The 17,294-nt window shown below is 48.7% G+C and overlaps 1 protein-coding gene across 3 annotated transcripts in view; it reads left to right on the top strand.

Moving 5' to 3' along the window:
• The first annotated feature begins 1,425 nt into the window (after positions 1-1,425).
• F13A1 (coagulation factor XIII A chain) overlaps positions 1,426-17,294 on the top strand; it is a 125,248-nt gene continuing 109,379 nt past the window's right edge. Inside the window, exons 1-4 of one of the 3 annotated variants that reach the window (XM_064476161.1) lie at positions 1,426-1,443; positions 2,643-2,701; positions 4,629-4,776; positions 15,674-15,862. In XM_064476161.1, the coding sequence (XP_064332231.1) occupies positions 4,647-4,776; positions 15,674-15,862 (319 nt within the window). In that variant the 5' untranslated portion in view covers positions 1,426-1,443; positions 2,643-2,701; positions 4,629-4,646. Of the gene's footprint in view, positions 1,444-2,146; positions 2,380-2,642; positions 2,702-4,628; positions 4,777-15,673; positions 15,863-17,294 lie in introns of those variants that run through there. The other 2 variants (XM_064476162.1, XM_064476163.1) reach the window with 2 other exon arrangements.

The following is a 17,294-nucleotide window of genomic DNA, read 5'->3' as shown; positions in this document are numbered from 1 at the left end:
CCCACGCCCCTCCATCTGCAACTACTATATAACCAATGAAATCCAGGTCCTGTTTCTGCTGGAAAAAAAACAGCGGACGTGACTGAGTTGTTTGTTTGGGATGTGAAGTTTTGCATGTAAATCAAATGGAGTTTGCCAGAAAAGTCATCCCCTGAGCAAACAGTCTGCTTCCTGGATATTGCCAAGTAGAAGAAAGATGGAAATTTATTTGGAGGGAAGAGTGTCCATATCATATAAATGAAAACTCAGAATCAAAGAGTCAGATCAAGGGAGCTTGGAATCCCTCCATCTGTGCACCTTCCGTTTACTGACAGTTCCTAAAGGCTGCAGCGTATTTCTGATGGGAGCCAGGCTGCCTGGGGGGTGTCCAGGCTTTCTCGCTCTGCCCCTTGAGTAGCCAGTGAGGTGTCAATTGCAGCTTTCTTCAAGGTTCAATCAGCAGGACATTGGGATCGTGGCCCCTTTAGTTGCAGAGAAGCAAGAAGATGTGTCAGGGCTTTTGCGCGCAGGAAGAATGCACATCTCCTAAAGATCCCAGGGAGCCTGGAGGCCAGGGAACATGCATCTCCCCAGGGACCTCTCCTCTTTCTCCAGGCCATCATTGTGGCCCCACTGCAGTGCTGGGAAGGGAGAGGGAGGGACTGGCCACACCGTGATGAGAGGTGCACTGTTGGATGCACCAGCCCTGGAACTGTTTGCCTTGAGATCACCTTGCATCAGCTCTGCTCTGCCTGGATGGAGGTGGGGGAGGCTGTGCGGAAGGGAGTCGGCTCAGCAGACCTGCCCGCTCTCCTCAGAAAGACCCCCTTGTGAGGTGGCCTGGCTGCATGAGGATTTCAGGAGTCGTCCCGCCATTCCTTGACCAACAAGCATGACTCACGGGACCTCCGCTGTGTGGTCAGGGTGGTCCATGCCGAGCGCCTGCTTCTAAGAGCCTCGAGTCTGGTCCATGCTGGGCAGAGGGGGCCCACGTGACCAGCTCCAACAAAAGCCCTGGGTGCGGGGTCTCCGACCATCTCCCTGGCAGAGCCCTGTGGTCCCCACCGGCAGGTGGGCGGTCGGGGGTGTGTGGTGTGCTGGGGGAGGCCCGTGGTCACTTAGCACCTGCCTTCCTTCGGCCTTTCCCCTTGTGCTTTTTCCCTCTGCTGAGCTGGAGTTGTGTCCTCTCACTGTAATAAATCCAGCTGCGAGGATGACCGTCTGCTGGGTCCACCTTGTGATCCATTGGAGCGGGGGTGGTTTGGGGACCCTCCCCCCAGCACAGCTGTGGTGGCACCACCTTTACGGGCTGATTTTGGCTGAGCTCGGAAATGAGAGACAATGTGGGGAGAGTGGAGGAGGAAGGAAGAGACAGGCTAGTCCTCCCCTGCCCCTGGGCCTCGGGCAGCGTTTCTGGTAAAGGCTGGACCCCAGGCGGTTCCAGTCTCTGCCACGTAATCCCAGGTAACTGTAGCGGCTGTGGGTTGAGGGTGGGTTTTTTTTAAAATACTGGAGAGAATTGAACTTGTGTACATGCTGATGGGAAGCATAGTGCCGGGGAGCTCAGAGGTGCAGGAGAAAGAGGGGAGCAGTGCTGCAGCAGAGCCCTGAAGTAGGCGACAGGGACACAGGCAACGTGGGGACGGTGCCCTTGGCCGTGGACGGGAGGGTGGCAGGAACCTTTCAACTGCAGGGGCAGGAAGAAACAGGGAAGAGGTGGGTTCGTTTGCAGGCGAGTTTGTAGATTTGGTAGCAGAAAATTGATAGAGCGCGTAACCAATGGCATCTTTTTCCCTATTAAATTAGATTGAGTGGTGGGGCCAGAAATTTGAAGGCAGTAAAGGAGACAGTTAGAAATAGCCACGGCTGAAAATAGGCGCATTTAGAAATACAGCCTCAGAGGAGAAAAAATATGTGGAAAACTTTCGAAGGAAAACTGTCTTTTCTTTGTCTTCAGTTATTTGAAAAGAAACCAGAATGGTTTTCAGAAAAGGAACAAAGTGTTATTTTCTAATTTTTGTGGCCCTCTTGAAGGACTTTACTCATCCTTCCCCTGGGCTGGGCTGGGCATTCCATCCCCCGCAGGAAACCTTGTGGTTGGGTGGTGGCCGGGGCGCTGTGGACCGTTCGAGAATTTAGCCCATGCCCCTCAGCCTTATTTACACAAGAGGGACACATTGCTCTTGCTCTGTGCGTTGTCACAACTGTCTGTGACCTGTCTGTGGGAGGGCAGACCCTCCCGTCTGCCGAGCCGCAGCAGCCAGCCTCGGAACCCTGGAGGGCAGGGGGACCGGCCCCTTGTGAGGGAGCCCCTTCTTCCTCACCCTCAGACCGAAGGAGGGGGCAGCGCCTGCCCGTCTGCCTGGGCTGCAGGTTCTCAGGGGTGCCCCCAGCCACCAGGTGAGGCGGGGGTGGCTGAACTGGCGGTGGGGCTGCTGAGGAGAAGCGGGGCTGGGAAATCAGGAGCAAGGGGGGGCTGAGGCTCAAGCCAGAATAAGAGCAGGATGGCAGAGGCCGATTGAAAGCCCTGGAAGCTGCTGCTGACTCCAGCTGTCAAGAAGGGGAGGAGACAACCCCGTGGGACGGGGGCGGGAGGGGGGACTCTTAGGAAGTTATTTAAGAGCCAACTTTCTTGTTGATTTTCTTCCCTGCGTCCTTTTGAGGAAGGATCCCAGAACCGCACAGAGCCAGCCAGCGCTGGGCACCTCGGGAGGGACCGCAGGTAAGCAGCCGCCCCTCCTGGCCGGAGCCCCGCAGCCCTGCGCCTGGGGGCTCAGGGCCCCGCCGCGTCCCCGCCCTGTGCCTGGGCTTCCCCGAGGGTCCTGCAGGTGGAACCTGGGGTGCAGGGGGGCAGAGGGCAGAGGCAGTCGCACTTGGCCACTTCCCTTCCTTCTCGCTGCGAATTCAGTACCTATCTAGACAGTGGGGACTTCACTCAAGCACCCAGCAAAGCTTTCCTGAGGTGCTGCCTGCTAAGGAAGGCCACAAATGAGAATAGGGCAACTGAGATGCCCCCAGAGGGGACAGGCCCCCCTTTCCTCAGGGCAGCAGGCTGTGGAGGAGGGGTGCAAAAGGTTGGAGGGAGGAGGAGGGCCAGGTAAGAACACCTGCTTGGCTGGAGCTGCCATCTGATCCATCCAGCTTGGCTCTCCATCTCGGGCACCCCCCTCCTCCACCTTTCAGGAGCCAAACTTGAGCGCCTCCCCCACCCAGACCTGGCAAGAAGGAGGCCGTGCCTGCCCACCTGCACTCACCTGCCCTGTCTGCGTGGGCCTCTCTTACCTGGCAAGCACCTGGGGCTCCCCGGTTCTCCCCTTCAACGGTTCCCTCCCAGCCGGCTCTGCCCTGCTCTCCCCAGACCCTGCCCTCCCCCAGCGGCCCTGCAGCCCACCCCTACCAGTCCCCACGGGAGGAAGGCTTTCCCTGCTCTCCCTCCATCATTGACTCTCTCTCCTCCCCCACCCCTTAGTCCACTGGCGGCTGTAAATATGAGTGCAGGTGTTGATGGAAACCCATTCCAACTTGATATTCCCACACACTGCTGCCCGCCTCCGAGACCCCGAGCCCCGGGAAGTGGCTCCCTTGCCCGCGGCTGTGCTGCCTTTGTTCAGCGTGTTTCGGGGACACCGACCCCTGTTCCCTCCATAAAGGCTGTTCTGCATCCTCTGAGGGCGTGCCTGCGTTCCGAAAGCAGCCCAGCGCCCAGGAGCCAGGTGCTCCAGGGGAAGGCTTCACTGGGCCAGAAACAAGGTCTCCCTTCATTTGGTCAGTTGGTCAACAAGTCCTGATGGGGCCCCGACAGTGAGGTGTGTGGTGTTTAACCTGCTTGTTTGCCTGCACGGACTCCAAAGGGAGGGGAGCAGGCTGGGAGCGAGGGCAGCGTTAGCACCACTGACCAAGGCAGCTGGGAGAGGGGCTATTTATAGCCCTGCTTAAAACTGCCGTGTGCCTCCCTCCCACCTCCCCAAACTCTCAGTCTCCGTCCTGCTTCACGTGGTCGTCCTGGCTCTAAGGCAGGACCGCCCTCTCCTACCTACCAGGTTACTTCTGAACCTGGCCGGGCCGCCCTTAACCCCGCTCGACCCCGGGAGCTCTCCAGGGCAAGCTTCCCTCGGTTTTGTCCCCCGGTGTATCCCAAGGTCCCAGGCCACAGCCTGGCGCTCAGGGGACCCTCCACAAGCACTGGCTGCATTAAACCGCCAGCATGAACACTAAAGGGGCGCCACCTGTCTGCACCCGGCTGTGTGAGTTTAGCCTTACAGCGACGCGCACCTAAGCCTATGTGCAGTGGGCGGCCACGCGGACGCGGGCCGGTAAACGCTTCCTTCAGGAGGTTGCCTTCGGGGGTAATGAGAAACCCCCTGCTCTCCCACAGCTGTTACATTTTACATTTCCCCAAATAAGCCCTCTGTCTTCTGCCTTCCATACGTTCTGACAAACACATAACGCTCTCTGAGATCCCGGGGGAGCTGGCTCCACCATCACACTAACCCTCCCTGACACGTCCCGGGGTTTATTTATGCGAAACTCAAAATGTGTTGCTTGAGAATGTTCCCACACAGCCGTGTCTGTGTCTCTAGTTTTGAATTCTTGTCCCAAATGAAACTGGCTTCACGTTCCTTCTCGGGGTTTCCTTTCCTCCCCTGAAGGAGCCTGTGGAGCGGAGGATGTCAGAGCCCTCTGGGACCGCCTTTGGAGGCAGGAGAGCCGTCCCCCGCAACGCGTCCAATGCGGCGGAGAACGACCCCCCGACGATGGAGCTGCAGGGTGTCCTGCCCCGGAGCTTCCGCCTGCAAGGTAGGGGCGCCCCCCCCAGGGCTCGGGCCCGCCCCTGCCCCCGCCACGCGCCCACAGAAGCTGCGCCCTGCCGGTGTCTGCTTCCACGGAGAGGCCTGCAAGGCCCTCTTCTGTGTGGGAAAGGCTCTCGAGACCAGGATTCTGGTCCCAGTTCGCTGCAACCCTGGGGGAGTCGCTTCTGACAAATGAGGGCCCCGGCTGTGCCAGGTCTTCTGCTCTGGTTTTGTTTGTCTTGTTTTGTTTTTAATTGAAGTGCAGTCGACACAAAATAACTGTGTTGGGTTCTGGTGCACAGCTTAGTGATTCAGTTATATATATATATATATATATATTCCTTTTCATACTCTTTTTCAATATAGATTATTACAAGCCGTTGAATAGAGTTCCTTGTGCTAGACAGTAGGACCTTGTTGTTTACCTATTTTATATGGTCCTAGAGATTATCATACTAAATGAAGTAAGCCAGAAAGAGGAAAAAAATTACCATATGCTATCACTTATATGTGGAACCAAAAAGAAAAAACCAGACACAAATGAACTTAATTACAAAACAGAAACAGACCCACAGATGTAGAAAACAAACTTAGTGTTTCCCAGGGGGGTAAAAGGGGGCGGGCACGGATAAACCACAGGGTCTGGGTTTGCAGATACTACCTACTGCCCCTTTTTTAAGAATGTTCTCCAGCTGGAAGTTTCCACTTCCAAGACACTGTGGCTGTTTAGACTGTCCGGCCCTCACCTCCTTCCCCGTCTCCCCCCATGCGTCTCTGTGACTCTCAGGGCTGCTGAGAGGTGCCGGGCGCTGACGGTAACGGAGGTGGAAGGCCTGTCTGTCTCCAGGACAGCTTCCCCCGCGATCACCTCTGTTGGGCCCCAGGGGCCTGCTCTGGGGTCGGCTGCTGACCTCCGCTCGGCCCTGTCAGCTGTGACGGGGCCCAGGTACCAGACATGGCTGGGTGACTCAGATGCCATTCCCTTGGGCCGTGGCAGGGACATTCAGACTCACGCCCCTGAATGGCGTCCAGCGGGAGCACTTTCTGTCTGCAGCACACATGCACCCAAACCCACTTCTGCTCCCGAGAGGGCTCTGTGCTAGGTTTCCCTGGGGCATAGACACCCACCTGCAGGGGTGGGTGCCCACGGTCACCTGTACTGTGTGTCCAACAGGGACCAGCGGTTAAGCAGAGGGAGAGGACGATGCCGGTTATAGACAAACCTAGCAAGTGGGAGAGCAGCCCAGGTGCGGTGGGTAGGCTGGGCTATGTTAGCATCCTGTCTAGAAGATCTGACAGCCAATTGTGAAGCCAGAGAGACGTCCAGTACCACCCGTGAGGCACTGTCCACATTTGGAGTGGGGGGCCTCGCAGAGCTGAAGGGCATCTTCAGTTGAGAGGAGAGGCCAAGACAAGGTGTAAACCTGGAGTTCTGAGCCCTCGAAAACACCACTGTTAGAGCCGCAGAACGGAGTTTAAAAGGACTTGAAGCAATTCATCTAAACCCCCATGTTAGAGGTTAAGAGACTGAGACCAAAGCAAGCAAATGATGTTCACTCCTTCACTGCTCAGTCTAGAAGTCCTTCCCTCCCTCTCTACCTCCCTCCCTCCCTCTCTCCCTCCCTCCTTTCTCCCTTCCTTCCTTCCTTCCTATACAATTAGAAAGCATGCAGATATCAAATTACCAAGCAAGTTACCTTTGTGTATTCAGTTTCCTAGCAAAATTCCCCTCTGGTAGAGAAGCCCCTGAGACCCGGGGTGGGGGGGGCAAAGTGCTGGGAGAAGCGAGCAGGAGAGCAGGAGGAGAAGGGGGCCTAACGGGGATAGGTCACTCTGCAGAGGCAGCGGGTTATAGCACAGAGTCCCCTGGTCCAGGACTCAAAAGACACCAGGTCCTGTCCCACACCTGCCACTTGCTTACCCTGGGACCCCAGGCAAGTCATGTAAGTGCCTGAGCCTCAGTTTCCCCATCAGCAAAATGGGAGCAATACCTACTTCTCAACTGTCACGAGGCTCGGATGACCAGAGCCTGTGAGAGCACCCGTTCAATGCGTGCTTGCTGATTCAGAATGTGCAGATTGTCGCTCTCCTGCAGGGTTAGGGACCCATGCATGGGGACCTTGAGTCTAAAGGGACTATGCACCTGCAGCCCCTGTGTATTTAAAATGGAACAAAATATTGCCAGTAGGAAAACTGCCAGAGAACTCGAGAAGGTACTTCAATTAAAAAAAAAACCAGGATTACAGTTTTTTGCTTATTCATTTTTGGAGGCTGGAGTGGGGAGTTATTTTGAACTGAATTATTTTGAAAAATCAGTCACTATTTGCTTGGCAGGCATATGTGTCTGCAATCCAAGTGACCTTCTGGGATGCTTGTTGCAGGCGCTGGCATAGGACTGTGTGTCCAGTGAACATTCAGCCCCCGGAGAACTGAATGATTCATCAGCCCGACAGTCATTGTAACCTCATCATTAATAACAGGTTCCTGATGCCATACGCACGTGTCCATTTAGTGGCTCTCCCCCTGATGTGCTAAGTGCTCCGTGCCCTGAGGGCAGGGCCCGTGGGCCCAGGCCGCGCAGCGCTAAGTCCAAAGTGAGGAGAAAAGGGAAGAAAACGCCAGCGCACAGACCGTCCGCTGGAGGAGGTGCCGCGCCCAGGCAGCCTTCTCATCTCCCGTCTCTGTTTAATTGGGCGAAAAGCTGGTTTTCTGGCACTGAGTATATCAAGTTCTCCCCAAGTCTTCCCTGCTGAGACCTGTCACCTGGGCTGAGGTGCCATCTCCTGGCTCGCTCTTCAGTGGCCACTCAAGGTGGCCTTGGGTCTCCCCGATCTCCTCGGAGGATGACGCTCTCCAGTATAACAGAGCCCTGAGCCCAGCTCCCTCCCCTCATTTGTTTCATGGCAGCTTTGCAGAGTGTCGCTTTGGCAAGCTGATCTTGTGAAACTGACTGAGAAGGGCAGAGAGGCAGGAGGAGGCTGAGCCGGGAAACGCCAGATGTTTTTCTGTGGCACAGCCCTGCGGCAGTCGGTCCGTACACTACAGGCTGAGTGTGTGTGGTGCCCTTAATTTGCAACTTCACAACTTCAGTGAGCATTTGCTTAAGAATTATTTTAGCCTGTATTTTCAAAAGGCACAAACTTACATAAGGCTCCTCCCATGCAGCAGCCCGATATTTAAGAAGCACTGAGGTATTTGAGGTGACACTGGAACCCCAGAGATGGGACCTGCCAGTCCGTGGTGGTGTTTGAGGGGCTTCTGCATTTTTAGAGACCCTTGATGCCCCCGACTCCCTTGGAACTCAATTATAGCTGAGAAAAACAGGTGGAAGAGTTTTTGGATTTGCATCTATTTCTAATAGACTGTTCTGCATGCTCATTTGGTGTTTCTGAAAATCTCTCTACAGCCTTCCTGGTCTCAAAGGTTGTTTTAGCAGGAAATGTAATGGTCCGGAAGATAACCTTATATTCTTGGGCTGGTTTGCCTCTGCGTTCTTAGCAATCGGCGACCATTTGCAGCAGTAATTGTAATACTCGTTTGACGGATCTAAGCAATTTGAATTCAAACTGGAGAGCAAGCCTAGATCTATTTTAAAAATCAAATGCAGGCAGCAGCTTGTATTTTTCGAGCTAGTAGGGTCTGTGCTTTTCTGATCATCTCCTCCCCCCCACAATTCCACATCAGAACTAAATTAACTAATTAGGCATCAGTCTCCTCTTTGTGCAGAGTGAATCTCTTGAGACTCAAAGGTATTGAGAGAACAAGAAGGGCATCCAACGTCTGATTAAGTGATGTTGGCGTAGTATCAGTTCATCCTTTCCACTCGGTTTGTGGGAAAATGTTTAATGATCGCCACCCAAGTGTCAGGAGCTACGCCAAGCTCTCTCGGGACACAGAGATGAGTCGGTCCTTCCCTGGCCTCGAGCAACCATCCATCTAGTAGATGAAATAAACAAACAAAAGGAAGGACCAGTGGTGTCGGTGGAGTGGGCAAGAGGGCGAGGAAGGCTTTGTGATAAAGGGACACCTGAGTGAGGTCTTAGAAGTGAGTGGAAGTGTTCCAGGCAGACAGGTGCATGGAAGGGCATTTCTGGCAGAGGGAACAGTATATGTCAAGTAGTGAGGGCAAGGAAAGGGAGATGAGCCTGGGAAAAGTAAGCAGAGATCCCATTGTAACAGACCTTGAAGACCTTACCTTTCCTTCTGCAGACACAAGGGACTTGCAAAGGATTCTAAATAGCAAAAAGGCATAATCAGAGTTGTGTCTTATAAAGATAAGGCTAACAGTGAGGAGAAAATGGGGAGAGCTGTCTTTGGAGGCTGTTGAGACACTTTAGGTTAGAGGAGAAACAGGCCAGAAGGATCTTAGTCCCTGGAGGAGGTGTAGGTCCCATTTCTCTCATCCTAGCTTCTGCTGAGTGTCTCATACATCTGAGAGTAGAGAACATTTTAACAGCAACATTTAAAATAATAAGTTGCCTTAAAAACATTTTTAATGATTCTAATTCATGATGCTTTAAAATTCTGTGTATCCAAGAGAAATATGAGAATCTTTATCCTGTTGTTTTCACAATAAACAGACCTACCTCCTCATGGATTTACAATTTACACCTATAGTTTGGTAATAATATTACCAAAGATTATGTGGAGAACTCAGTTCACTAGGGAATTCCTAGGGTATGAACCGAAACATTTAACTTATTCCAAGATTCCATCTGTGACAGGTATAATCATTCTCTGAAGAATATTTTTACAACCTAAGGAGAAAATAATTCACTTTTTTTCTTATTAGGGGAGAGGCAGGAGGAGGCAGCTGGCTCATGAGAAGAGAGTTTTTTTAGCAGCCCATTTTCTGATGTGTTTGGAATTAGGCTAAATTGTGTTAGGTAGACTTTTTGAAAGCTGTCACTTTGAAAGAGCAAGCTGCCAAGTTTCCGGCTACAATATCTCTCTAAAAAACAAACAAAAAAAAATAGCTTAGCAATGAGCTGTTCTGTTCTGCCAGGAACTGGGTTTGGACAGGGAGAAGCAAATTCATTTCCTGTTCCTGGCGAATGGAGCCTGGGTGATGAGAAATCTCTTTCAATCTAAACTATGTCTTGTTAAGCCAATGAACAGCAAAAATCAGGATGCCAGCTTAACAGATGCTTACTGAGTGCCTGCTACGTGGGGAGGAGCGGTCCTCAGTCCTAAGTCAAGGGGACAAGAGAAAGAACTATGATGTTTTTATTTCTATGCTCTATGTGACAGCCACCTGTAGAGTCCTTGCTACGAGCAGGTATTATAGGAACCAAATACTTGACCTGCAGGTGACTGTCCATGAGCAACGAAAGAAAGGGTGTTTAATCAGTAGTGTTGGGGACCTCACCTCACTCCCCAAGACTTGGGGCAACCCCCAGGGGAGCCATAAATCTATTAGGAGCTCACACTGGAGAGAGGGTCACATGGCCACCATCTCCTTCTCCTTCTAATGAATAAACCACATTATTTCTTTAAACTCTCAACCTTTCAGTGTAGCTTCTAATCATCCATAGCTTAGTCAAGTTTTGTTTTTTAAGTGAAACATTTCTCCCAGTTTAGGTTATTGTAATATGGACTAAGAGATTATTTAGGGAAATTTTATGTATCATTGACTTAGATTTTTCTCCACTTAGGGTACCACTGCGATCGCCTGTGATTTTTTTTTTTTTTCTTTCTTCCAGAAATCATTGATGTGGAGTGATATTGCAATAGAAAAGATGAAGAGTACTTAGAAAAAAATTTTTAATTACATATTTTGAATCGAATGTTGTCAAATGTATAACAATGTAGACTACATTATTTGAAAAGAAACTTCATATATATTTAGTACATATATTTGTTTTCACTAGGAAAAAAATCTATAAAACTATGATTTTTGGGGGTGGGGCTGAGGTTCTACATACTCAAAGGAATTCATTAGCATTTTCTTTTACCCTTTGTTATAAGCGGTCTAAGTGAGCTGTGAAGACACGGCATTTTTATTCCAATTTGAAATAAAACTGCTGGTCCGGAGGCTTCATGTTCTAAAACCCTGCACGTTATCTTCAACAGTATAAATACACAATCCTGAAACTGGCCTATTTTGAGAATGAAATTGTCTGATAAATGACATGTAAAGGGCTCCTGTGAGTAACCCTATGGTGAATGAAGTAACATGAAATAACCTATTTAAAATGCATAACCGACTCCTAGCTCCCGATTTTCAGGTATTAAATTTGTTTAAAGTGAAAAGTGGCGTATTTGCCGTGACATTTTTCACATTGCCCCAGGCTAATGATTAAGCCGTGGTCTGGTCCTCACGGTGCTTACAGTCCACTGGATAAAAAGATAATACTAAATGGCTAATGATAATAGACTTTTTTTTTTTTTTAAAGAAAAGTGTATTTTGGGAATCAACAGGAGAAAATGAATCCACCCACCTATAGAAATTCAGGAAAAGAAAAGCCGGACTGTTTGCTGAAAAAACAGGCGATGCAGCATTTTCTCGTTTAATCTCCAGGCTGCCACCACCTTGCAGATGAAAAAAGAGAGGCGCAAGTTTATGTAACTTGTCCAAAGTCACGAAGATGTTAAGTGTCAGAAGTGGGATGTGGGCCCAGGCAGTCTGGCTCCAGAAGCCATGCTCTTACCCGCTGTGCTATTCTATTTCTCCCAGTAATAACAGTAATAACATAATAATAATAATTTTGAGAATTCTAGGTGCCAGACACTGTGCTAAAGCACATTGCATGCATTTTTTCCATTTAATACTTCACCAACCCTATGAGGTAAGGATTTCATTGCCTTTCTAAAAATCAGGAAACTAGGCTGAGAGAGACTAAATAACTTTTCTGAGGTTGCACAGTTAGTAAACAGTGAAGCATCTCCCAAAACATACTCTGCAAAATACACCATACACACACACAAAATTTCCATGGTCATTTAAGTTTGGAAAACGTTGCACCTGCGGATTTGCAGTGCATGTCAGCATATTCCAGTCACCTGTAAACTCTGCAAGAATCTTGATTAGCTTTGGTTAAACCAGTATTTCCCAGTCTGCTTTAACCACGGAACTCTTATTCTTCCAATACCCATCCACATCCTACAGAATCCACATCCACTGCGCTCCGCTGCCTCAAGGGTGGACTGACTTTACACAGACCCACTAGACATTGCCCAGCTTCAAGACTGGGGTGTAAACCTGGAAAGCCAGGGTTTTCATTTGCAATGAGAACGAGAACCAGTGAGAACTAGATATCAGAGAAAGACTTGCATTTCTCCCTCCAGCTTTATTTTTCCGTGTAGGCCCAACTGACTGGGCAGTGGAGGCATAAAGTTAATATACTCATTTTCGGAGGCACATTATCATGGGGTGGGGGTGGGGAGAACTGAGGCAGGTCCTGGCAGGGCCCCGGGACTGCGTTCATTCCCTGCAGACAGACCAGACTGTCCCCACCCCTCACCTGGAATGCTGACAGCCTCCCAGCTGACGTTCCTGCCCCCAGCACTGCCACCATCCAGTCCTTTCCTCTCTGTCACCAGAAGAAGCAGCATAAATCCAATCATGTCCATTTGGTATTTCAGATTCTTCATTGGCTCCCCAATGCAATTGGAGTCCAAGCTCCTTAACGTGGTCTGTAAGTCTTGCAGGAGCAGCTCCTGCCTCTTCCGTCGTGGTCCCACTGCTACACTCCAGCCAACCAGTTGTCTGTCAGTGTTCTGAGTCAAACATGCACTCTCTTGCCTCAGTCTTCATTTGTCCCCTTCTCTCCCTGAAACCTTCTTCCCACCTCTCTTTCTACCTGGATAATTTGCTTAACTTTCTGACCACTGCTTATGCCTCCCTTCCTCCAGAAAGCGCCCTTAATCCCCCCTCATCTGGGATAAGAGCTCTTGACCAGAACCCCTGCCTCCCCCAGGACCTGTACTTCCTTCGGCAGAGCGCTCATGATGCTGTATCATAACTACCCGTTCACTTCTTAGAATCTGTCGCTGCGCCCTGACCAAGCTTGTGTCTATTTGGCTTGTATCTATGTCACCTGATCAGCGTCTACGTCCCTGTCCTGCATGGCAACAAAAAATAGCACACGTTACACTCCTGGGGGGCAGGAAGCCAGGAGGATAGTAAGTGTATCGGATATATGCTTAGGGTCTAATATTACCTGAAAAATTTCAGAACAATTAACCAAACACAATAAAAAATTTAATATGACTTTTAATATGAATATATATTTAGCCTTAAAATTGAGCTAAAAAGAAAAAAAAATGCATTGAGAGAAATGGCTGAATGGCATCCTGTGTAAGTGACTTGTAGGGTCTGGACTGAGTTTTAATCCACTGCTGGTGGAAGTGACTTCAGACTGCATTTTTAAGGGTTTTCCTTCACCACATGCTTGTGTAAGTCAACAAGAACAGTATTCAAAACACTGAGATCTTGGACTGAAATCATAGAAATGCACTGTTTATTTTGAAAGATGTGGAGGTCTCATTGTTTTTCATTAGAAAAACCATAACCAGAATAACATACTTCATTCTAGAAAAGCACTATAAGAGAGAAATTCATAAAATGGAGTATATATATTTTAAAACAGCATAATGAATCAAAGGTCTGGAAATAGTTTCTTAAAGAACAGTTGAATATATGGAGGATGTTTTATTAGAGGAACGCTAACAGTCATCTTTATGTGCCTAAGAGCACCAGATGAAGTGAACACAAAGTATTCTATATTTACGCAGAGGGTAGAACCACGACCTATGGTTAGAAAAACTACAGGGAAGCAGATGTCAGTTCATCTAATAAGGATTTTTCAAATAATTAGTGTTGTTTAAAAATGGACTGTTTGCCTTATGAGATAGTGGATTCCCTGTTCAGATGCAGGCTAGAAGCCTGAGTACTAGAATTTTCATGGAGATGTTTCGTGCAGGACAAGGCAGGTCTACCAGATGGTTTAGAAGTTACCTTTTACCCCTGCAATTCTGTGAGGCTGTGACGGCAACATATTTCTTCCATTGGTGCTGACGAACGGAGAGTTAAACCCTCTTCTGAGGAATTAGGTTTTTAGACATTTAGAAAGCAAAGCAAAACAAAACATTAAAAGTCATGGTACTAAGAAGACAGCCAGGTGAGTTGATCACTAAGGTGCTTTTCAGGTGGGACCTTTATGATTCTCCAGCTCTTTCTGAAGCCGGGTTAACACTGGGGATTGTGGCCTTAATGAGGCCAGAGAACTTAGGAAGAAGGCAGCTTGGAAGAGAGAGAGAGAGAGAGAGAAATAAACATCTTCAGCCCACAGCATAATGGAAGGAAAGTGCCCTTCAGGGAACCATGTGCCGTAGCAGGGTTCTGAGATGAGGCAAAAATAAAACCACGTCTTGCACTTTGTTTGCTACGATGCTGCAGCCAGGACGGCCCATGAGCACTGCACCATGAAAAGTATAAAGCAGCTCCATCGCAGTTCACATTCGGCAAGCTACGAGCAAGCCTGCGGCCCCACCGTGTGCCAGGCATCACGCAGGGCCCGCTGCACTGCTAGGTCACTGAATCTTCGTAGAAATTCTCAAAATATTAGTACCTTCATTTTAAGGGTGAGAAAACTCGGCTTCTGAGAGGCAACATCCCTCGCCTAAGTAATTATGAGACCTGAGTTTCAAACTCAGGATTACCTGGGCTTTGAATTAATCAAGGGTGTTTCGGGGACTCCTGGACTTTAGAACAGCGGAGTGTCTTACTGAGCCAAATTTCTCCATTTTGCCTGTGGGGAAAAAATGAGGCCAGAGGGGACCAGGCACCCTGCACAGGATTCTTGTGTAAAAGCAAAGGAAGTCACTGGAGTCTTGCAGGGCGATGCCCCAGCTCTCTGCGCACATGAGTTGGCAGCCATGCGGACAAACCATGCCGCGGGAAGGGGCAGGGAAAGGACGGGAAGGCAAGAGGCCAGCGCGCGTCCCACCCGCCTTCTCTCCCCAGGGCCTCTTTAGGACTCCAAATGCATACACGGAAATCTGTCTTTAGATTAGCTCTTCTAAACTGCAGTGTAGACAGATAATTAGAGTTACCTTTACATTCAGTGAGCATTTGCAGAAGGAAAGGGAAAAAAGCAGGAGGAGATCCAACTTTCATCCAGTGCTATCACGTCTCAGGTAAACATATAACTGACGCTCCTGATTCCGAACATCAGAGGAAAGCCCTATAGACTTTGGCATCGCACCAGAGGGTCATTCAGTCCCCAGGGACGGGTGAGGCTTGTTTCTTCATGTGCAAAGTGGAGACAACCCTACCTACCCCAAAGGAATGTTAGTATCCTTTTCCCACACCTGTTCGCTCTGCCTCCTGCCTTTGAAGGACAATATGCTCTTTTAGAATTACGGCTGGGAAGGGTTGACTCTTCCTGAAGCAAGAGGAGAATTTTGGATTGATGTTCACCTTTGTCCTTAGACCATCCCTTGGAGGCTTTGTCAGATTTGATTCCTCCCTTTTTAACAGTAAGAAACTTTGCAGTGCTATTCCCTGCTCATCCCAACAAAGGGAGCCTCTAGTCATTGTGGGAAGCACCCGATGTAATGGAAACCAACAAGAGACTCAGATGTGAAGGCATGAACTCTAGTCCCAGCTTCTCTGTAACTGGACCTATCTGACAGGGATTGTAAACACTGGGCTCTGTTATCCCGAAGTGAGTGCCACGTGGTCTGAAATGAGATCAGAAGGAGAAAGAGCTTTTTAAAAATCTTCTTTGCAAGTAAGGCTGTCACAAGAGAATGACTCTCAAATCTACCAACCCTGTACGGAGTTTTATCCAATAGACCTGACTACCTTGCTTCCTCAGGGAAAATAATCTTTGTTTTTGAGTTTGTGTCGAAACCAAAGTTACTCAACGGCTTCCCTTGATTCTTGTCTTCGTGTTTAGACTACCTGAATGTCACGGATGTTCACCTGTTCAAGGAGAGATGGGACACCAACAAAGTGGACCACCACACGGACAAGTACGACAACAGCAAGCTGATTGTGCGCAGAGGACAGGCCTTCTACATCCAGATTGACTTCAACCGTCCATATGACCCCACAAGGGACCTCTTCAGGGTGGAGTATGTCATTGGTGAGTACCACGGGCAAGCCCTCGGTACCTCGGGCCAGAATAGAGGGCCGGTACAGGAGTAGTTGCGTTAGTTCCTAGAATCATACTTCAGCAGTTGGCTGGAGCTGGGATTGCGTTCAGCCCCTGGACCACCCCGCACTCTGAGATGGGTCTGATACAATGCCAAACATCAATAATTTGGGCCGAGTCAGGCAAAATCTGGTATAAACAAAAGTGAGAACAGCTGGTACAAAATGTTAATTAAGTTATTTTTCCTCAAGTGGTTTTGGCATCCTGTGATTGTGACTTTCAGCTTATCACCTCTGCCCTCATGATTGAATTGGTCTCATGTGCTGAAAGTATTTGCAAATCTTTCATATACAATCTCCATATGAACATTTCCCAGAATTGTTCTGCTCTAATCTAGTCCCATGGGGGATTCATGAGAAATGGATAGTCGAATAAAGTTCACTAAACACCTCGTACTCTGAGCTCCTCTTGTAGGTTGATCATGCACATGCACATGAAAAGTTCTAGCAAGTTCCATTTCTTTGTTTGGTCCAGTGCTTCCCAATTAATTTGATCATGGAACTCTTTATTAAGATACAGCTGTTAACATTTGACTCATTTTGGTGGTAATTATTTCTTGAGGAATTATAAGAGTAACAAGTAAACACATGCAGACACTAAAAAATCTGTGACTGCTGACCGCTTGAGGAATATGGTTTGTACTTTCTTGGATTTATGGTACAAATTCGTATATAAATGTGGGAATTAATTGAAGACAGAATAGAAGTGGGAGGGAAGAAGAGACATCCCTGAGTCAGGGTCAACATCAGCGTGATGCTTGGGTTCTACGTAGAATTGTTTGTTACCCAATTGTGCGGTAAGAAAAGGGCAAACTAAATCACTGTTCCTGTGTGATAGGCAAAATGAAACAACCACAGTTTAATTACATTTAGGAAGCAGGCTCTTATTGTTAATATTTTTTAATAATGGGCACTTCAGGTGAGAGAGGAATCCGCAGCTAACTTTTTAAGCAGTATTTTAAAATATGATGAAAATTTATTTTTATTTCTTCTCCTAAGTTCATTTAGCTTTTCGTTTTTGTGTGCACGTGTGCAGACTTGTTTGGACAAGGTTTGATTAAAACCTCCCTGACACATTTAGAATACAGTGATCACTTCATGCATGGCAACCAGTACTCATTGGAAGCTCTGTCCACAGTTTTGGTCCAACTTCATAGGAATTTTTACCTTCACCTTTAAAGGTGAATAAAAAGGTGTATAGAAATATCTAGGGCGGTGAGAAGAGGACAGGGAAGCTTTGTCCCTGAATTGGCCTTGTCTGAGCTCTGAGATCTTCTCCCACAACCATTCAGAAAATAATTATAATGAAAGCCTTAGGAAGAATAAGATGAGTGTGTTAGATTGAGTTTCCAGGAAACAAACTT

This window comes from Camelus dromedarius, chromosome 19 (assembly GCF_036321535.1).
Source record: "Camelus dromedarius isolate mCamDro1 chromosome 19, mCamDro1.pat, whole genome shotgun sequence".
NCBI classification, from domain to species: Eukaryota; Metazoa; Chordata; class Mammalia; order Artiodactyla; family Camelidae; genus Camelus; species Camelus dromedarius.
This window is presented reverse-complemented; position numbering and strand designations above follow the sequence as displayed.